The 20,484-nt window shown below is 42.4% G+C and overlaps 1 protein-coding gene across 1 annotated transcript in view; it reads right to left on the bottom strand.

Moving 5' to 3' along the window:
* Window positions 1-12,333, bottom strand: part of tmem235b (transmembrane protein 235b) — a 16,867-nt gene extending 4,534 nt beyond the window's left edge. Inside the window, exons 1-3 of the mRNA XM_045710413.2 lie at window positions 10,028-12,333; window positions 9,774-9,839; window positions 9,469-9,606 (exon numbers count right to left, since the gene is read on the bottom strand). Of these exons, the coding sequence (XP_045566369.2) occupies window positions 9,469-9,606; window positions 9,774-9,839; window positions 10,028-10,205 (382 nt within the window). The 5' untranslated portion in view covers window positions 10,206-12,333. The remainder of the gene's footprint in view (window positions 1-9,468; window positions 9,607-9,773; window positions 9,840-10,027) is intronic.
* Between the last annotated feature and the right edge of the window lie 8,151 nt (window positions 12,334-20,484).

The raw sequence follows: 20,484 nt of genomic DNA on the forward strand, positions 1-20,484 counted from the left end.
TCATACGAGGCTAGAGTTGTGGTAGCCTTGTGGTTCGTACGAGGGTAGAGGTGTGGTAGCCTTGTGGTTCGTACGAGGCTAGAGGTGTGGTAGTCTTGTGGTTCGTACGAGGCTAGAGGTATGGGTCTCTCAGACACTTATAGCTTCCAAGCATCACCCAGGTGGATTCTACACTTTCACTGGTGGATGTTCCAGCCTACCTACAGAGGATGAGTAGCTGTGAACTTCAGAGACAGAGATGCCTGATAAAGAGCTCCAGCCCTGCTTGTCTTACTGATGTTTCTCCCTACTTGGCTGTACCAGCGACGCCATCTCCACTCAAGCTATTCCTTTATTTAACTGCATTCTCATCTAGCCATAGTTATAACAGGTAATATCTGCTCTGCTCCATTCAGAATCACTAGAAGCAGCAGACAAGGAAATCCAATTTCACCTTTGCAATTCTTACTCATGGAACCCCTGGCCCAGGCAATTCATCAATCGAAGGAAATAACACAAATTTCACTAAAATCTACTGATCACTTAATCTCATTACACGCTCGATTATATTTTACCATATCTAGACAAAGTATCTCTATTGCTCCCAAACACTGAATTTATCTATGATATTCAATGCTTCATCTCAAGCTATAAAAGGTATCTAACCAAATCAGCCCTACTGCCTCAAGACGCCGATGGTAGACTCCATCTCTACTTATGGAATACCAATTGTTTCCCAATTTAAATAATTGGGAGTAAATATAGTTCTTTCCTTAGATTAAACCCTTGCCAGAAACTTTAACAGAACGCTCAAATCAATTCAATCCGACCTCGGTAAATGAAAACATATTTTCAGTTGTTTTAACTGGCAGAATATCTATTGTCAAAATGAATATATTGACACGGCTGAATTTCTGTAGTTCAATACTTCCCATTGCCCTGGAAGAGGTGGTCTTCACTGAGATATCCCTTAAACAATGTAAACTAGAGAAGATTAGTTCTGCAAAATGGCAACCATCTCACTCTCTCCCATTTAACCAGTGTGGGGGGGGGGGGGGGGGGGGGGGGGATGTTGTCGGGTGTATGGGTACTAACGGGGGGGGGAATGAGTTGGGGTTATCCTTGTATGCATTTCATTGATCGTTTTTTTTTTTTTTTTTTTTTTTACACCTGTAATTATCCCCCCGCTGTCTAATTACAGGTGTAATAAATAAATAAATAAAAAACAACTTGTACATCAATCTGCCTCAAGCTACAGAAAAAAACAGACTCCTGCCCTATGAGCTGTTCTGGCTCGGACAAGCCAATGCTCGTGCAAGGCTACTTACTGCTGCAGAAGCACTTTGGCTCAGTCTGACCCTGAGTCCCTCTTCCTGAGGGGATTGAAAGGACCTTTGTGTTGTGAGGCTTTAGGGCCTCCTTAGCCCTAAAGCTCACTGATGGTTGTGTTTATTTAACAGTTTTATTAAGCCCAAGGAATTTGTTAAATTGAGCATTTGGCAGATGATACAAGACCCTCACATAAACACAGAGACACGTTTTCCAGTAAATTGGAGACGTTTACAAGAAAACATGCTTGATGGAGGAATTGAAGAAGATAAAATCAAAGACGAGAATGACAGGGAGAAGACAGAAGAGCGATTGAAGGATGGAGAGAAGGCACAAACAATAGCGCCACACGTAGAGTGACCACAACAGAGAGAGGAAGACACAAGGCACACATACACAGACCAAATTCACAAGGAGTCAGTAGAGTGTTGTTCAGTCAAATCACTGAACAAAAATATAAACGCAACATGTAAAGTGTTGGTCTCATGTTTCATGAGCTGAAATAAAAGATCCAAGAAATGTTCCATATGCACAAAAAGCTAATTTCACTAAAATTTTGTTTAACATACCTGTCAGTGAGCACTTCTCCTTTGCCAAGATAATCCATCCACCTGACAGGTGGCATATCAAGAAGCTGATTAAACATCCTGATCATTACACAGGTGCACCTTGTGCCAGGGACAATAAAAGGCCACTAAAATGTGAAGTTTTGTCACAACATAACACCACAGATGTGAAGTTTGAGGCAGCGTGCAATTGACATGCTGACTGCAGGCATGTTAATTTCTCTACTATAAGCTACCTCCAACTTCGTTTTAGAGAATTTGTCAGTACGCCCAACAGGCCTCAAAACCGCAGACCACATGTATGGCGTCGTGCAGGCAAGCGGTTTTCTGATGTCACCCATGGTGGCGGTGGGGTTAAGGTATGGACAGGCATAAGCTATGGACAATGAACACAAATGCATTTTATTGATGGCAGTTTGAATGCACAGAGACACCGTGAAGAGATCCTGAGGCCCATTGTCGTGCTATTCATCCCCACCATCACCTCATGTTTCAGCATGATAATGCATGCCCCCATGTCGCAAGGATCTTTACACAATTCCTGGAAGCTGAAAATGTCCCAGTTCTGACATGTCTCACCAGACATGTCACCCATAGAGCGTGTTTGGGATGCTCTGGATCAACAGCGTGTTCCAGTTCTCACCAATATCCAGCAACTTCACACAGCCTTTGAAGAGGAGTGGGACCACATTCCACAATCAACAGCCGGATCACCTCTATATCATCATTCATTGAATCAGATGGTTCATTCATCACAAAACCCACTGATATTGCCAACTCCTTTAATCATTTTTCTAATTGGCAGATTAGCAAATTTAGGCATGACATGCCAGCAACAAATGCTGACACTACACATCCAAGTATATCTGACCAAATTATGAAAAGACAAGCATTGTAATTTTGAATTCCGTAAAGTAAAATATATTGTTTATCATCAATGACAAGCCACCGGGGTCTGACAACTTGGATGGAATATTACTGAGGATAATAGCAGATGAAATTGCCACTCTTATTTGCCATATATTAAATGTAAGCCTACTAGAAAGTGTGTGCCCTCCTACCTGGAGGGAACACAAGTTATTCCCCTACCTAAGAATAGTAAAACCCCCTTAACTTTTTCAGGATAGGGGGCAGCATTTGGAATTTTGCATGTAAAGCGTGCCCAAAGTAAACTGCCTGCTACTCAGGCCCAGAAGCTAGGATATGCACACTCTAAAGTTTCAAAAACTGTTAAAATAATGTCTGTGAGTATAACAGAACTGATATGGCAGGCGAAAACCTGAGGAAAATCCATCCAGGAAGTGCCATTATTTTGAAATGGGTGTTTTTCCATTGAAAGCCTATCGACCATATAAATGGTTATGACCCAGATTGCGTTCCCTATGGCTTCCACTAGTTGTGAACAGTTTTTAGACATTGTTTCAGGCTTTTATTCTGAAAAATTAGGGAGAATGACCACATTGGGGACATCCCAGGGTCCACTCACTCAGAGCTGGTTGCTGTGTGCGACCGAGAGCGCACCTTTCTTGTTTTTCTTTTATATTGATGAAGCTATTGTCTGGTTGAAATATTGTCCGGTTGAAATATTATCGATTATTTAGGCTAAAAACAACCTGAGGATTGATTATAAACATCGTTTGACATGTTTCTACGAACTTTACGGATACTATTTGGAATTTTCGTCTGCTCGTTGTGACCGCATTTGAGCTATTGGATTACTAAACAAAACGCGCCAACAAAATTGAGGTTTTTGGATATAAAGAGGGACTTTATCAAACAAAACGAACATTTATTGTGTAACCGGGAGTCTTGTGAGTGTAACCATACAGAGATCAAAGGTAAGTGATTAATTTTATTGCCATTTCTGACTTTCGTGACTAATCTACTTGGCCGCTAACTGTTTGTAATGTTTTGTGTGCTGAGCGCTGTCCTCAGATAATCGTATTGTTTGCTTTCGCCGTAAAGCCTTCTTGAAATCTGACACGGCGGCAGGATTAACAACAAGTTAACGTTTATTTTGATGTATTGCACTTGTGATTTTATGAAAATATAATATTTAGAGTAATTTAATTTCAATTTGGAGCTCTGCAATTTCACCGGAAGCTGTCGAGGTGGGACGCCCACTGATCCATAAGCAGTTAACTGGCTCAAATAGCCGACCAATCAGCCTGTTACCAAGCCTTAATAAACTTTTTGGGGAAAAAAAATGTTTGACCAGATACAATGCTATTTTACAGTAAACAAATTGACAAGACTTTCAGCACGCTTATAGGGAAGGCCATTCAACAAGCACAGCACTTACACAAATGACTGACGACTGGCTGAGAGAAATTGATGGGGGGAGCTGTTTTGTTAGACTTCAGTGCGGCTTTTGACATTATCAATCAAAGTCTGTTGCTGTAAAAACGTATGTGTTATGGCTTTACACCCAATGATGTATGGTGGATAAAGAGTGACCTGTCTAACAGACTACAGAGGGTGTTCTTTAATGGAAGCCTCTCCAACAAAATCCAGGTAGAATCAGGAATTCCCCAGGGCAGCTGTCTAGGCCCCTTACTTTTTAAAATCTTTACTAACAGCATGCCACTGGCTTTCAGTGAAGCCAGTGTGTTTATGTATGCTGATGACGCAACACTATACACGTCAGCAAGTTGAGGAGACCAAACTGCTTGGAGTAACCCTGGATTGTAAACTGCTATGGTCAAAACAAATGTATACAACAGTAGCTAGGATGGGGAGAAGTTGGTCTATAATAAAGCGCTGCCCTGCTTTCTTAACAGCACTATCCACAAGGCAAGTCCTACAGGCCCTAGTTTTCTTGCACCTGGACTACTGTTCAGTCGTGTGTTCAGGTGCCACAAAGAGGGACTTGCAATTGTCTCAGAACAGGGCAGCACGGCTAACAATAATATGCATGTCAATCTCGCCTGGCTCAAAGTGGAGGAGAGATTGACTTCATCACTACTTGTATTTGTGAGAGGTATTGACATGTTGAATGCACCGAGTGGTCTGTTTGAACTACTGGCACACAGCTCGGACACCCATGCATACCCCACAAGACATGCCACCAGAGGTCTCTTTACAGTCCCCAAGTCCAGAACTGTGACGATCGTCGTAGAGAGGAGACCAAGGTGCAGCGTGGTAAGTGCTCATGATCAAGATTTATTATAACTCAGAACACTAAATCAAAACAACAAACAAAGGAAAACGAATGTCACATTCTGCAGGCTTTACTGAGCTGTACAAAAACATGATCCCACAACTGAAGGAGGGAAAAAGGGCTGCCTAAGTATGATTCCCAATCAGAGACAACAATAGACAGCTGCCTCTGATTAGGAACCATACTCGGCTAAACACAAAAGAAATAGAAAACATAGAATGCCCACCTCATGTCACACCCTGACCTAACCAAACAGAGAATAAAGGCTCTCTCAGGTCAGGGCGTGACAAACAGACTATGGGAGGCTCACAGTACTACATAGAGCCATGACTACATGGAATTCTATTCCACACCAAGTAACTCATTGCTAGCAGTAAAATTAGATTTACAAAACAGATAAAAATACACCTTACAGAACAGCAGGGACTGTGAAGCAACACAAACGTTGACAGATGCACACAAACTATACACACACATGTATGTACACATGGATTTTGTGTTATAGATGTGGTAGTAGAGGCCTGAGGGCACACATTTAAAATGCTGTATAATCTGTTATGACTGTATTGTAATGTATTACTGCCTTAATTTTGCTGGACCCCAGGAAGAGTAGCTTCTGCCAAGGCAGTAGCTAATGGGGATCCATAATAAATACGAAGGAGATGTGTCATACTGCATGAGGCAAATGGTGGTCACACCAGATACTCACCAGTTTTCTGATCCACACCCCTACTTAAAAAAAGGTATATGACCAATAGATGAAAATCAGTATTCCCAGTCAAGTGAAATCCATAGATTAGTGTCTAATGAAGGTATTTCAATCGACTGATTTCCTTATGTGAACTGTAATCAGTTGAAATTGTTGCATACTGCGTTTATATTTTTGTTCAGTGTAATTCCAGCCTTGATTCCATTTCACACATTACCATGTGCTGTTGATTAGGTCTGGAGGCATGAAGAGTCTTGTTCGTTAACTCAGTTCTCCTGCATCACAAGGCTTTCTTTATCAGGGTTATTCTAGGCCTAACTGGCAGTGTCACGGGGAGAGAAAGGGCACCAGTTGAGTTAGAATTAGTAGAATCTAGAATGTCCGTTCCACTCATTCAAATTGTGTGGGGACGCCCATCGGTCAAGAGCTGAGCGTTGGCTGAAGCTGCTGCATTGGTCACTCTTGATTAAGTAAAACAGTAAACAACGCTCTACCCTCAAGTTCCTATTCTATTAGGCCCCTTTTCCGACCAGAGTTAAGCGCATGTAAAACTTACGTAATTCCCATTTTATGCACTTCTCGCTATGCGTGTTCTGACCTTGAACTTAAGCAGGATAGCAGCATGCTATTCTATTTGTTCGGGGTGGAGATCTAAGAAATGAAGGTGTAGCAGAGTTGTGTCTACAGATAAACCTTATTCTGACCTTGGTTTAGTCGCCTCATAATTCCACTTTTACGCCGAGGACTCCATGAATAAGGTCGAGCGAACCTGCCTGTTCCAAGAGGAAAAAGCATATACTTTATTTTTTGCTTGGAGACGAATGTGAAACCAGCTATATGGAAGCAAACTGAAAATCAACATGACATGAATTGCGGCCCCTTTTCCACAGTGAAAGAGGCTACAAATAGCTGTGCCGTTGTTACAAATTTTAATTGTGTGCCCTCAAGTTGCGTGGATGAAATTTGGACCCCCTAACTATAGGCTTCTGTAGGGCTGAACCTGCCGAGTTAATGCATGCGCATTAGAATGTCTTAATTATAGCCTATGCCCGGGCTTTTCTCAGGTTTTATTTTACAATTTGTGTAATGTTAAATATTAGCACTATCGGGAGCCACCATCAGTAATACCCACATACATTTATAGCTTATATTTTGCGTCATTCCATTTCCCTTTCTTTCCTCTGTCACGTTCGTGTAAATTGTGCCTGATGGTCGCTAGCATTTGTGGCTCATATTAGGCTAACGTTGTGCAATAATTTGGGTCATGTAGCCTTTTTGAATCATTGAGGAAATCAGACCACACGTAGCAGGTTAAACCTGGAACCTTGCGCACGGTTCACGACAAGTGGACCGTTATCATACAGTTTCATGATTAGTGAGAATTAGGGTAAATTCATAGGACTATTGTTCAAATCCTATTGTACACTTTTTTCCACCTTAGAATATTTCATAGATTATACTTGAATATGACAACTTTCAGGATGAATCAAATCACTTTTTTATTCATCAAGATATGTAGTGCGTAAAGGCTCTCTAAACCTGTTTTTTTTAATGATTCATAGATACTTTCCTAACCCTAAAATATACCTTATTAATCTACAAGATCAGAGTAGTTTTGTATCTACCAGTTGGTGCTGAAACGGAGACGCATAGATGGCATTTTTTCATTGATCCCTCTTTTCTGAACCCGTTCTCTCGATGTATTCTAGTCTTTCGATAAAATCATAATAAAAAATGTATACAATATTTAAGGGGATGGCTTAAGATACATGTAGTGAAAAGTTGTTTTACATTTATTCAGCGCGCGCAAGGGAACCACGCCTGCAAATCTTGTTATGCACCTTCATAAGGGAAGTCTGAATACCAACTACTGAGAAGTGCGTAGGAAAGGCGTGTGCAAGAGTAATTTCCTAAGTCAGAATCGGGCCCCTAAAGAATAAGGTGCTAAATCCTGGTAATGTTGTCCATCAATGAAAAGGAAAACACTTTCCAGTGTGCTGTCCAATTAATTTATGTTCTTCTCAGAGGACATACAGTACTGTGTACTTGCACTTTCCATAGAGAAGGTCGTTACAACTCTAGCACCAAGTGACTCTCCATAAAGATAATAAAGGATATACTGTACAGTTGAGAAGGTAATCCTCATAACTGGATTGGTAATCAACAGGCTAGGCAGGGGTGCCATCAAGCCATCTGTGGTCTGTTCCTTCCCAGTGATATGGCCTTGTAATGGGGGATCTGTGTACAGTGTAAGTCCATCATCATCCATCTCTCTCAACCTAGTTCTCTCTCTACAAACCTTTATATTTACAATCTCTCCATACCCTAATTTCTCTTGTTTAAATCCCAAACACTAATCTCTTCATCTCCCTCAAATGTAAAGCCCATAACCCCACCTCTCTCCATCCTTAAGTCCAATAACCTCCACCTCTTTCTCCTCCTCTAAAGCTGGCTTAAGTCATTCCCATCCATATTTTGCTCTCCAGTACCTCCCCTCTTCTATTCTCTCCACCCCCCCCCCCCCCCCCCCCCCTCACTCTATTACACAAATGACTTATTTCAGTGGATATAACCAAATCATTGCTCTCCTCAGCAGTCCCCTTTCATCAAAATGAAATTAGGCAGTGAAAGTGTTTGAAACCAGAGGGATATTGCAGTGTTGGCCATCCCCAAAGATCAGTAACAGATATACTAATACCGGTAATCCATCTACTATCTGGGAGGCAAGCAAACCAACATTTCCACTAAGTACAGGAGAGAGATGGACTGGCGGGCAGTGGAGAGAACATCAATCTTAAAATATTCTCCCTTCCTCGGTGGTCAAATCAAACCCATTATTATCAGCCTAGCTCCAACCACATGGAGATAGTTTAGTGTGTGTGGAGACTGACATTGTGGTAAATAACATTACCGACAATAAGACCTTTCCAAGTCGTTCTGTGATGCAGAGCCAGATGGTGTGAGAGCGTCTGTATCTGTGCTCCAATTAACCACACCACCACCCTCTCACTTCAACTGTGAAACTAGAGGGGTGAATCTCAATTATCTAAAATGACCTTGATGCCTCTTGTACGATTGAGATGCACACAACTCTAAGTGAATGGGCTGGCTCTAAAGCAATGTTTCCCAACTCCAGTACCAAGTAACCCCAACAGCACATATTTCTGTTGTAGCCTGAGACAAACTCACCTAAATCAACTCATTGAGGGCTTGATGATTAATTGACAAGTTGAATCAGGTGTGCTTGTTCAGGGCTCCATCAAACATGTGTGCTGTTGGGGTTACTTGGTACTGGAGTTGGGAAACATTGCTCTAAAGCAGGGGTGGGCAACTCCAGTCCTCGGGGGCCTGATTGGTGTCACTTTTTCTCCATCTCTAGCAAACACAGCTGATTAATCAAATTGCATTCTAAACTGAAGATCATGATTAGGTGATTAGGTGTGTTAGCTGGGGCAAAACTGTGACACCGATCAGGCCCTCAAGGAATTGCCCACCCCTGTTCTAAAGACTTTATGGATGGGAGTATGTTGCATAGGAGTGCATTTGGACATGTAGGTGTCAGGTAGCCTTGCCCTTGTCCCAGATCTCCTTGTGCTATCATGTCAACTTCGTGTCATGCCAAACATGACAATGAGTAACAAGGCGTTGGCATGGTAGCACAAACAGACTAGCACTAAGACTAGGAGTTAGGGCCCTAAGGATGAGTGATGATGGAGGACACTTACTGCAGAGGATGAGATAGGAGGCGGTGCCAGTGAGGAGTGTGGGGCTCCGGGCCAGGGAACTGATCAATCCACAGATGCCTCCGAACACCAGCAGGACCAGGCTTAGAGGCAATAGGACCACAATCGCACTGTGCATGTCTGGGGAAACACACAATATTCCAACCATAGGAGCACTTCTATCACCAACACTTGAGACACAGATAGAGGCTTCATCAATAAGGGAATCTATTAAAAATAGCAATAGCTGTAAATGTTTTATTCTATAATGTCTTGTTTAATAAGGTGATAATGGACAGGTAACTCACTCAACATGTGCATCTCAGGTTCAGAGTAGTTGGGGGAGTTAAATGTGTAAGAATACACCTTCTGACCTGAAAAGATGGATAAACACATTCAGAGGACCATATGGATTATCCACGGATTTTATTCCGTTTTCATTGTGACAATTAAACAGTGTTTTGCTACTGGAAAAATGACAACAAATAATCCTACCTGATACTATAAAAGCCATCCATCTAAGAAATGCATTGGTTTCAAATTACTTAATCCAAATGCATACCTTCATAAGTTAGCCACAGTCCGGAATGGGAATCCGAAACGTCTGTATCGGTCCGGTTGGTTCTGTTCACCGCAATAATGTACCAGTAGTCGCTCCCGATCGCCGTAGCCAGAAACGCGAAACTGAGGATACCGAAGATGCCAGCGGTGATCACCAGAGAACTAAAGGACAGCTTCATCTCGTCTGATTGATGTAAATTACAGTATTTGCTCAGATAAAAAAAAAACGTGTGCTTCGATTCAACTCCCAACCGGTATAGGGACTGGTAACATGCCCTATTTGTACGCACTATTTATGTGGTTGACTAGAGGGGTAAATGCCAGTAAAAGGCGAAAGTACTTCAGATTATAGTGAAGTAAATTATCACAGCTAATCAAAATCATCTCCACTGGTAATCTTTATTTCCATATCTTCAGGATGGCGCTCTTTCACGGTATTTCCTGCAAATTCACCGCCCAATAGAGATTAAACAACGAGGTTACGAGGTTGAGGCGTGAAGCATTACTGATAAGGTTTGACCACTACGCTGAGGGATACAATATTTTTTTCTAAGCAGCAGCAGAGTACAAGCAGGCGGGTCCTTATATTTTATGTGAGCCAGGCGCACAAGTCTCTCGCTCTCCCTTTTACGCATGGCTATTACGCACATCAACTAGTGCAAAACACCAAAATATTGTAGCGATCCACAATGCGTAGGGTGTTTGCCTTTCACTCCAGCGACCCGGGTTAGCTTCTCTACCCCACCATTCACTACAATTTGTCAGCAGGTTTAACAGTAGATCCTCACATTCCCAGTTTATATAATCAGTTCCAACAAATCAACACAATATGAGAAATAGAACACGAGATAGTCAAATTGGGGAAAATTATATGTATTGATAAAACATACCAACATAATGACAGACAATATTTACAATAGGCTACCAGTGATTACGTCAAAGAGAGCCGAAAAACATTTGTGAAGTATTCAAACAGGTCCAGTCTCTCCCCTCTCATCCATGGCAGTCTTGATAATCTCCCCCCTTCTGCTTTTTGCCTCCACCTCAAATTTAGTGATGGCATTGTGTTTTTTCTGTGAGTGGAAAATAAAAAACATTTCAAATCTGGTGGTCTCATTATAATTGTCCACACAAACGTATCTTCAGATAATACATTTAACTCAAAAATATGCCTGTATTTACAGTGCATTCGTAAAGTATTCACACCCCTTGACTTTTTCCACATTTTGTTACCTTACAGCTTTATTCTAAAATGTATTAAATAAATTGTTTTCCTCATCAATCTACACACAATACCCCATAATGACAAGGTTTTTCATAAATTTTTTCATCAATTTTCTCATAATTACATAAATATTCAGACCCTTTGCTATGACACTCGAAATTGAGCTTCCATTGATCAACCTTGAGATGTTTATTCAACTTGATTGAAGTCCACCTGTGGCAAATTAAATTGAATGTACATGATTTGAAAAGGGACACACACCTGTTTATATAAAGGTCCCACAGTTGGCTGTGCATGCCAGAGCAAAAACCAAGACATGAGGTCGAAGGAATTGTCTGTAGAGCTTCGAGACAGGATTGTGTTGAGGCACAGATCTGGGGAAGGGTACCAAACAATTCTGCAGTGTGGAAGAAGTTTGGAACCACCAAGACTCTTCCTAGAGCTGGCGACCCGTCCAAACTGAGCAATCAGAGAGGTGACCAAGAACCCGATGATCACTCTGACAGAGCTCCAGAGTTTCTCTGTGGAGATGGGGGAACCTTCCAGAAGGACAACCATTTCTGCAGCACTCCACCAATCAGGCCTTTATGGTAGTGGTCAGATGGAAGCCACTCCTCAGTAAAAGGCACATGACAGCCCACTTGGAGTTTTCCAAAAGGCACCTAAAGACTCTCAGACACTGAGAAACAAGATTATCTGGTCTGAGGAAACCCAGATTTAATTATTTGGCCTAAATGCCAAGTATCATATCTGGAGGAAACCTGGCACCATCCCTACGGTGAAGCATGGTGGTGGCAGCATCATGTTGTGGGGATGTTTTTCAGAGGCAGGGACTGGGAGACTGGTCAGGATCGAGGGAAAAAGTAATGGAGCAAAGTACAGATCCTTAATTAAAAACCTGCTCCAGAGTGCTCAGGACCTCAGACTGGGGCGAAGGTTCACCTTCCAACAGGACAACGACCCTAAGCACACAGCCAAGACAACGCAGGAGTGGTTTCGGGACAAGTCGATGAATGTACTTGAGTGGCCCAGCCAGAGCCCGGACTTGAACCCGATCAAACATCTCTGGAGAGACCTGGAAATAGATGTGCAGCGACGTTCCCCATCCAACCTGACAGAGCTTGAGGTGATCTGCAGAGAAGAATGGTGTGTCAAACTTGTAGCGTCATTCCCAAGAAGACTCGAGGCTGTAATTGCTGCCAAAGGTGCTTCAACAAAGTACTGAGTAAAGGGTCTGAATACTTATGTAAATGTAAGTTTTGTTTTATTATTTGCAAAAAATTCTAAACCTGTTTTTGCTTTGCCGTTATGGGGTATTGTGTGTACATTGATGAGGGAAAAAAACGATTTAGTACATTTTACAATAAGGCTGTAACGTAACAAAATGTGGAGCAAGTCAAGGGCTCTGAATACTTTCCAAATGGACATTATATGAGACGTTTGACCTCAACGTCACCTGATGCATGTTCTTCTGCATTGTGATTTTTCTAGCACAAGTTACAAGCTGTTGAGAAACAACATTCTCTGCACTAGTAGAGACCTATTTTTGAACCAGTGACCTTTCGGTTACTGGCCCAATGCTCTAACATTTGTTATTTTTATTGTAATGTAAAAGTATTTGTGTTTTTAATGACTGTTTTTAAGACCTTGTAATAATACTGAAACACCAATAAACTAAACTACAATACGGTTCAAAATATATACTAATATGCAGAAATCGCTAGGCTATCTCCTGGTTGCTAAAACTTGAATAGTTCACCTAATTTCAGTTTATGTGACAAAACAAGCAAATGTAAAGTGTAGAGAATCATTGTACCAGCAAAACCCAAGTGGCGCAGCGTTTTAAGGCACTGCATCGCAGTATCACTACAGACCCGGGTTTGATCCCAGGCTATGTCACAGCCGGCCATGACCAGGAGACCCACGAGGCGCCGCATAATTGTGCCAGCGTCGTCTGGGTTAAGGGAGGGGTTCGCCGGCTGGGATTTCCTTGTCTCATCGCGCTCTAGTGACTCCTTGTGGCGGGCCGGGCGCCTGCAAGCTGACTGTTTCCTCTGACACATTGGTGGGGCTGGCTTCTGTTCAGCAACCCAAAATATAGTATTTTCAGCTAGAGTACAAAACAAAGTAAAACCAAAACTTATGAACGGGAAGCATGAAAATAGCACACATAGAACAGATCTACCCCTTCTTAGATTTGCTTTCAATGAGAATTACATTTATAACTCACGTTTCTATGGCAATTTGGTCAGGTCACCCAAAAAGTTACATATTGTAGCTACACCGTTTTAACTGGCTTCATCACAGTTGCAGCTGACAGTATTTTTCAGTTACAAGCTCTAGTGATGGGGAAACAAAGCTTCCTGAAGCATTGAGGCCTTCGAGCCAAATGTGTCGAAAATAGGTTAATTAGACACTGATCAACACAGTGTACACAATAGTGGCTCCTGCTGGTCAAAAGAATTTAGAGCAGTCAAACTATTATAGATTCAGAGTTTCTAAACCCAATGTTGCAACATCACGAGACTTCCGGGAACGCTTGCGAAACAGACCAAACATACCAGGCCGCTCCACGCTCCAGCCAAACGCGATCCACTCCAGCTCCACTCCGATTCGAGACACTGTGTTAAGTAGTTGAACATGTTATTACTCCAACCTTGTGAAAGCGACAAACTGACATGTTAAAAACAACTTTATATCAAAGGAGTGTCTTCGTTTTGTCCACAAAGTAGTTGACTAAAGTGACTTATTAGGAATTTTCAAATGTGACTTCTCTATGTGGCCGTCATGGGAATTGTCTTTCTCAGTCATGATTCAGTTAAACTGCAGTACCTAAGTACTACTGTAAGTGCAGGCAAAAGCCTGCTTCCAGACCAGAACCCTGCCCCATTAGCTGGCCAACATCGGTACAACAGGCAAAACGGGTTCCAATTGTTACCACAGCCACAAAGCCAAAATCGTAAAAATTCATGAAAACATTTGCCTTTTGGTTGTGTGCTGAGTGATTAACGAAAATGTTATTTTTCGTTTTTTAATTAAACAACTAATTGACCGACATCATTCCATTTAGTAGATTTTTTTTCTATGAGCTCAATGTGCATATCGCAGTTTCTTTAGAGCAAACATTGCTAACCCTGTTCTTGGAAAGCCTGGGTTTGGCGGATGCCCAGAGAACGCTACCTGCCCCAATGCATAGTGCCAACTGTACAGTTTGGTGGAAGCGAAATAGTGTTCTGGGGCTGTTTTTCATGGTTCAGACTAGGCTCCTTACCAGTGAAGGAAATTCTCAATGCTACAGTATACAATGACATTCTAGACAATTATGTGCTTTCAACTTTGTGGCAACAGTTTGGGGAAGGCCCTCTCCTGTTTCAGCATGACAATGCCCCCAGTGCACAAAGCGAGGTCCATACAGAAATGGTTTGTCGAGATCTGTGTGGAAGAACTTGACTGGCCTGCACAGAGCCCTGACCGCAACCCCATTGAACAACTTTGGGTTGAATTGGAATGCCGACTGCGAACCAGGCCTAATCGCCCAACATCAGTGCCCGACCTCACTAATGCTCATGGCTGAATGGAGGCAAGTCCCCGCAGAAATGTTCCAACATCTAGTAGAAAACCTTCCCAGAAGAGTGGAAGCTGTTATTGCAGCAAAGGGGGGACCAAAACCATATTAATGGATATGATTTTGGAATGAGATGTTCAACAAGCAGGTGTCAACATACACTACATGACCAAAAGTATCTCTACCTGCAAATACATGATCTAAAGCCTTGTTCACATTGGCAGTTTGAAGTGACTACATTTTTTAATTTTGCTTATCTGATTTGAAGCTCTTCTTTTTCCTTCAGTCTAAACAGCCAAAAAGCCCATGGAATCAGATATTTCAAGCCACATTTCAACCCGCCTTGGTAGGTGGTTTGATGTCATATACAAATCTGATTCCTGGCCATGCGACTTGTGTCTGAATGGTCAAATCTGATTTATTTGCCCTGAAATGGTTTTTAGATTTATTTGGCATATCTTGTTGCTTGCTAGCTAATTTGTTGACAGTTTGACAAGAACATGTGGAAGCTAACTAGCTTATTAATAACTTACAAATGAATGAATTTGCTAGAAAGCTAAACAGCTACCCAGCTGACTGCTGTGGTTAGCAAAGTTGGATCATCTTATCCTTTTAGGCTTTAAAAAAGTGTTCTTACACTATGATTTCAAACATTCAAAGTATCCAGGAAACATCCATTAAGTCAGAAGTCTGAGATTTCCCAGTTCCAAGTTGTTTGAACATGGCAAAAGATGGCAGAGTTTCCGACTTGGATGACCATTCAAAACGATTTTCCCAGTCTGACCTCGCTTTCCCCCTCCCCAGAGTTCCCAGTTGTCTTCAACAAACCAAAGTCAGAGATTTCCAAGTTCCCAGTTCTTTTGGCACAACATCAGTGTTGCCAACTCCTCAGTAAGGAAAGTAGCTATTGGCTGTTCTAAAAGACGCTAGATGACGTCATCACCTAATTTGCATAATTGGCCATGTGCATGTAATTGTGATGGCGCTGTAGGAGAGAGGAATAACGTCGTGGGAGAGACAAAAAGTTAGTAAAAAACACCCTAAATATGTTTAGAACTACAAATTAACTTTCTTCTGTTGATTCTTGTTTTTTTTTATGTCACAATTCCAAACCTCCTTTATCCGGGCTTGGGACCAGCAGAAGTGACCCAAAAGTTAGTTTGAGTCACTTAGTTTTTAATTACATTTTTTTGTTTAGTTTTCTTAATTTGGTTTGGTTTGGCAGCTGATGTGCCAAAAAGCTGCAAAACATTATCAGGCAGCTGGTGCTCATAGCAAGCCTCACCAGACAGCTTCAGTCCATATCGAATGTACAGGATGGAGTTAAGGGTCTGCAAGGACATGCGATTTCTAAGTTTGCTTTTTACCACGCTCATCTGGCTGAATACTCTCGACTTCAGCATTCGAGTGTGGCAAGGACAACACCGGAAACAGCAGCCATGGCAAGTTCTTGAAACGGGTTGATATCAGCTGCATCCCTGAACTTCCAAATCTCACTCCAGAAGCCCAGTGTGTTTGTCTCATTCCATTTACTAAGATGGATGGCACGCCATTGCTGGACAATCTTGTCTATCTCTGCAGGGAAGTAGCCAAGGACCTTGGCTATTTTTCTATTTCTCCAGGGCTCTTATTGTGCTTTAGAGTTTCCTCCACATTGAAAACTGACATGTACTGTAATGCTTCGATGTTGTCCGGCAGTCTCACCCTCAACTCATTAGTGAGGGAGATGGTGAAGGCTACACACCCCTTTCGGTCATTGTTTTCATCCTCAGGCGCCAGGTGGAGCTCAGCTGCCTTTGACTCAAAAGGGTAACCAAGGTACGGTTTGGGACTGATGTATCCAGCTATTGGCCCTTTGATGACATCAACATTTGCCAGTGGATTCAGCACCCTGCTGCTCACAGACTTGATCAGGCTAGCCAAGCTGTCAAGTAGCTTAAGAGGATCTACTTGCTCTCCCTCAAAAGCCTTGATGGCCAACTGTACCTCACCCAGCACTGACTTCAAAAAAGTAAGATACAATATGTTTTAAGGATCACTGTACATGGAGTATAAAACCTCAGCCATGTAGCAGTGTTCACTGCTGGTTCGATTCCCACGGGGGGCCAGCAAAAAAATGTATGAAATTGTATGAAATGTATGCATTCACTACTGTAAGTCGCTCTGGATAAGAGCGTCTGCTAAATGACTAAAATGTAAAATGTAAAATGTTCACTGGACTTAGTGACTGCGAAATGCAGCCTAAGCTCCTCCCACTGGTCCAAAATGCATGAAACCGCGGGTTCAATGGAGAGCCAACGTGTGGCACACACCTTGGTTATCTGTAAAGGTTTCTCCCCACAGTTGATCGTCTCATATATAGCCTTGTAGGCCTCCCTGCGCTTTGGAGACACTGAAAACCAGTTATAAGTCTCTCTACCAAGTACTCCACACAACAGGGGATGGTGTCATTGGAAGCATGACTTACAGCAAGCTGCAGAGAGTGGCACACACAGCGAATAAGAACCAGTTCTGAGGCCATACTCCTCCTTCAGCACTTTATGGACCCCATTGTTAATCCCCGTCATAACAGAGGCATTGTCACTCCCTATACCCAGGAGTTTCTCTTTTTTAAGACAACACTTCGAGGAAAGCCACAACAGCACAGGCTATAGATTTGGCATCTCCTCCCTCCAACTCAACAAGCCCCAGAATTGTTAATACAATTGTCTGCTTGGTGTCACTAAAGTACCTTATCACAACCCCCAGGTACTTAAAAACACATCCGTGGACTCATCGAGGAGGAGGCTGAAACGCTGGTCACCCACATCTGTGACCAACTTTTTCAGGAAGTATGGTGCTAGAACACCATTAATCATTTCTGTGCACTTTGTCCTGTGCATTTAAGTGGGTAGCAGCAGCGGAGTCTGAGAAAGCAGCCCTACATGCTTTCCAATGTGATCACATGCCAGCATGGAACAGTGTTCAGCGATAGCTAATGCCATGGTGGCCTCGGCCTTTTTTGCAGAGTAATTTTTTTAACCATAAATGGCAGCCTGTTTTGGGTGGAACTGTTATAAGGCTTTGCCTTTTGAGCATGTTTTTGAGTTGTCATGTGTTGTTTTTGAGTTGTCATGTGTTTTTTTACATCACTAAGTTTGGTGTAGAAATCAGCCTTACAATACAGGTAGTATGCCCATGTATCATCTCCAATAAACAGCTTCAACCAGCCTTTGAATTCAGGGTTTGATTCCCACTCCTTTCTGTAACTTTGAGTATACAGTTTAGACTGAGACATGATGAGCTAGCCAGCTAGATGTTTAGCTTATGTCACAGAGAGGCACACACACAGTGGACAAGGTGAGTAAGTGACTGAGGCTGTGTGAGTCAAATGCAGTGATTTATTTTAGAGAAAGAACATTTTACATTTACATCGGGCGGGATCAGCCAGCGGCGGCTTCCCGCATGCGCGATTCATTTGCAGTCTGGATGCGGAGGGGTGAACATCTCCTGCTCTGACTGCAGCTGGGAGGGACTGCTGTGCGAGGACTGGGCCGCCTGTGAGTGCTTTGGGACGGGGTTGGGGCCCACGGTAGCACCTGCTGCTCATTGAGAAGAGTAAGAACATACGTGCTTTCACGTCAGAGTCTCCAATAACACCAGAAAAAGTCGCTATAATTGTCACTAGTCGATTTTTTGAAAATGTGTCGCTAGAGGGGTCTGAATACTCGCTAAATATAGCGACAAAGTCGCTAAGTTGGCAACACTGCACAACATTACTAGTTACATGTTTCTGGCAGCATTCTTCCGTTCACGTTACACACATAGAAATAAAGGACACAAAGAACCAATTTAGGGTTCTTTAGCAATGAAAATTGTCCAACAACAACTCACTCTGGGTCATCCTCTGGCTCCCAGCCCTCCAATGCAAAATCAAGGTGACTTACAAAGATGAGGACCGAGAGCAAGAAAGGGAGTGCGGTGATGTAGGGTCCACAACTAAATAATCATTGTGGAATCTGAAAAGACATATCCCGAAAGCGTGATATGGAAGGCTATTTACTAAGTGCACATGATAAAAGAAAGGAACAAGGTGGGTAGCTAATTAAGTGTCATTGTAGCAAAGTATTTATAAACTAAAAATAAGATTGCTTAAAAGTTTCATTCATTTTTGTTCTACTATCTATACAAATAGGCCATATTTGATTTTGGCCTAATAGGCCTGGCATATTCCAACATTCAAGGAGCATTCCGTTATGACTGGGTTATTTTGCCTAAAAACGTTTTGGCCTACCCACAGAAGAAACTCTGCATCCATCCCCAGCCTGGCAAGCCTAGCGATAATATTATCAGCTGCTGGTATGCTCTCCAGGCGCCATCGCATGAGCCTGAGGCCACAGACTCTGTCCAAACTCATGTTTCAAAAAATGAATTCAAAGGCAGTGTAGATTGAGCCTAATAAGGCATTTTTTGTTTCATTTGTATTTAATTCTAAGTAAGTCAAAGCCTGCGCAATTTATGGCCTATAATGATTTAATACAATGAAATGCTGTTTAAATGCTGAGCGCTTAATGTCCCTGACTCCATACCAGCCTAGTGTGTCACACACGCAAATGCTTCACAATATATTTCTTTGTAGGCTAATAATAATTCATTTTCGTTCCTTCTTAGGCTCCCTGTCTGGCTCCTAACCTATTTAGAGTGTTTATATGCTGTTTAATGCTAGTTAAGGATCATATCACCTCCACCTTACCTGACACCCAAGACCAGGGATTATCAACTAGATTCAGGATGTTTTTTTCTGGAGTGGATGGTCAAATCATTTGTAGACTGCAAATTGACCACAAGAAGCCCAAATATATATAATGTTTGACTAAAATAGAATCATTTTAAGCCTTGCTTACATTTGTATACGATCATGTGTCTCTCTATTATGCGTGGGAATACTTGGAAACAGATTTCTTAAATTAAAAATCACTGAGCTGATTTCCTGGTGTTTTTCTAGTCTTATGTCCAACAATGAAAGTTCAACAAAGTATTTTTTTTGTTGTTGCTCAGAATACTTGGGGGGGGTCAAATAAAACCACCAACAGCCAAATTCAGCCCGGGTGCCGCTAGTTGGAGAACCTGGCCCTAGACCCACTTCAATTTCCATACCATCCCAATAGATCCACAGACGATGCAATCGCCATCGCACTGAACGCTGCCCTATCCCATATGGACAAGAGGAATAGCTATGTAAGAATGCTGTTCATTGACTACAGCTCAGCCTTCAACACCATAGTACCCTCCAAGCTCATTATTAAGCTTGGGGCCAGGGTCTGAACCTCGCCCTGTGCAACTGGGTCCTGGACTTCCTGACGGGCCACCCCTAGGTGGTGAAGGCATGAAACAACACCTCCACTAGGCTGATCCTCAAACAAAGGGGCTCCACAAGGGTGCATGCTCAGCCCAATCATCAAGTTTGCAGACAATACAACTGTACTAGGCCTGATTACCAACAAGAGACAGCCTACAGGGAGGAGAAAGTGAGGGCCCTGGCTGAAAATAACCTCTTCCTCAAAGTCAACAAAATGAAGGCGCTGATCGTGGACTTCAGGCAGCAGAAGGAGCACACTCCCATCTACATCGATGGGACCGCAGAGGAGATGGTGACAAGCTTAAAGTTCCTCGGTGTACACATCACTGA

The sequence above is a fragment of the Salmo salar genome, chromosome 28 (assembly GCF_965601325.2).
Source record: "Salmo salar chromosome 28, fSalSal1, whole genome shotgun sequence".
Classification (NCBI taxonomy): Eukaryota; Metazoa; Chordata; class Actinopteri; order Salmoniformes; family Salmonidae; genus Salmo; species Salmo salar.